General features: G+C 48.9%; 1 protein-coding gene across 1 annotated transcript in view; it reads right to left on the bottom strand.

The window, feature by feature from the left end:
• ETH_00036510 (uncharacterized protein) overlaps positions 1–1,527 on the bottom strand; it is a gene marked incomplete at both ends in the record, with an annotated part of 3,843 nt that extends 2,316 nt beyond the window's left edge. Inside the window, 3 exons of the mRNA XM_013375290.1 lie at positions 117–177; positions 924–1,092; positions 1,480–1,527. Of these exons, the coding sequence (XP_013230744.1) occupies positions 117–177; positions 924–1,092; positions 1,480–1,527 (278 nt within the window). The remainder of the gene's footprint in view (positions 1–116; positions 178–923; positions 1,093–1,479) is intronic.
• Between the last annotated feature and the right edge of the window lie 47 nt (positions 1,528–1,574).

The raw sequence follows: 1,574 nt of genomic DNA, 5'->3' as shown, positions 1-1,574 counted from the left end.
CCAAGCAACCCCCCCGCCGCAGCAAGTGGCTGCTGCGGCGCGGCTTCAGCACAATTTCTGTGTCCGATGCATGCTGCGGAGACTCGCGAGCAGCAGCAGCAGCAGCAGCAACAAACCGCCGGGCTGTCTGCGGAGACCTTATTGTGGGAGCAGCAGGCCGAGGCCCCAGGACTGCCTCTGCAGCAGACACACACACACTTTCTGCTGCACTCAAATATAAATAATATTATATATAATATATATATTATATGTATAGTATATAAGTGCCATATAGATATACATAGAATATATATAGTATATATACTATATATATATATATATCCGTACTTTTACGTAAATATAAACACAAGTACGTATCTACATATACCAATATATATATAAAACATATATAACTATGAATTGGTATAAAAGCAGATATAAATACATATATGTATATAAGATATATATATAAACATTATATATAAAGTTTGTAATACATATATATAAGAATTACATATATGTATATAATATATATATAAGCACTATATATATAGATTATTTATAAAATTATATAAATATATAGTGTAAATATATATTATTGCTGCAGCAGCTGCTTAAAGCCAAGCAAAAGCAAAAAGACAGCTGCATGCAAATGCATGGAAGTAATGGGAAAAGAGCCATTGAGCACCAGGTGTACATACACCCGAGCAGCTGTGCAAGTGCAGCTGGGAGAAAAGCAGCAGCAAATGGATCATTTAAAAAGAAATTGGAAATTTGAATAATAAGCAAGACAAAAATCCTTTTTGCTGAATCCCTGCAGCACTACTTCAGCCCGAGTTTGCTGCTGCTGCTGCTGCAGCAAAATGGACCATTTGAAACGCAAAAAGCCCCGAAAAGCAGCAGCTGCTGCTGCTTCCATGTGCTGCTGCTGCTGCAGGCCTCACCTTCTGCTGCTCGCAAGCTGCTGCGGCAAGACTGCAGCAGCCGGCGACGGGGGCCCCCAAACAGATGGGGGGCCCTCCTCAAGTGGGGGGCCCCCAGGGGCGGCGGAGAACTTCCTCCCACTTCTACTAGCTGCTGCTGCACTGGCAGGCCCAGCACGGGGGCCAAAGACTGCGCACACACCGCAGCAGCACACCTGCTGCTGCTGCTGCTGCTGCTGTGCTGCTGCTGCGCACAGCGTGCGGCAGCTGAGTCGCAGGCGTGCAGCTGCTGCTGCCCGCTGCTGCTGCCTGTGCCTGCCGCGCAGCAGCAGCCCTGCAGAAGCTTGCCCGCAATGCTGCTTTCAGCAGCAGCAGCAGCAGCAGCCAACTCGGGCGCTGCAGGATGGGTGTCTCTGATTTGCTGCACCTGCGCAGCGCCGATGTCGTGCTGCTGTTCGTGCTGCTGTGCTGCTGCAGCACAAGCAAGACTAAGTAATCTTTAATCGAATTGAACACAATCTGCTGCTGCTGCCATTGCCTTCGTGCTGCGGGCTGCTGCTGTCTGCAGCAAACTCACCAGCTCAACATCCCGCAGGCTGCCCCCCTCGGACGCCCTTCTGTTCAGCTGCAGCGAAGCAGCAGCAGCAGCAGCAGCCGCTGCAGCCGCAGCAG

This window comes from Eimeria tenella, genomic scaffold (assembly GCF_000499545.2).
Source record: "Eimeria tenella Houghton genomic scaffold, Eth_scaff2644, whole genome shotgun sequence".
Lineage (NCBI taxonomy): Eukaryota > Apicomplexa > Conoidasida > Eucoccidiorida > Eimeriidae > Eimeria > Eimeria tenella.
Note: the sequence above shows the minus strand (reverse complement) of the source record. Positions and strands in the feature narration are given on the sequence as shown.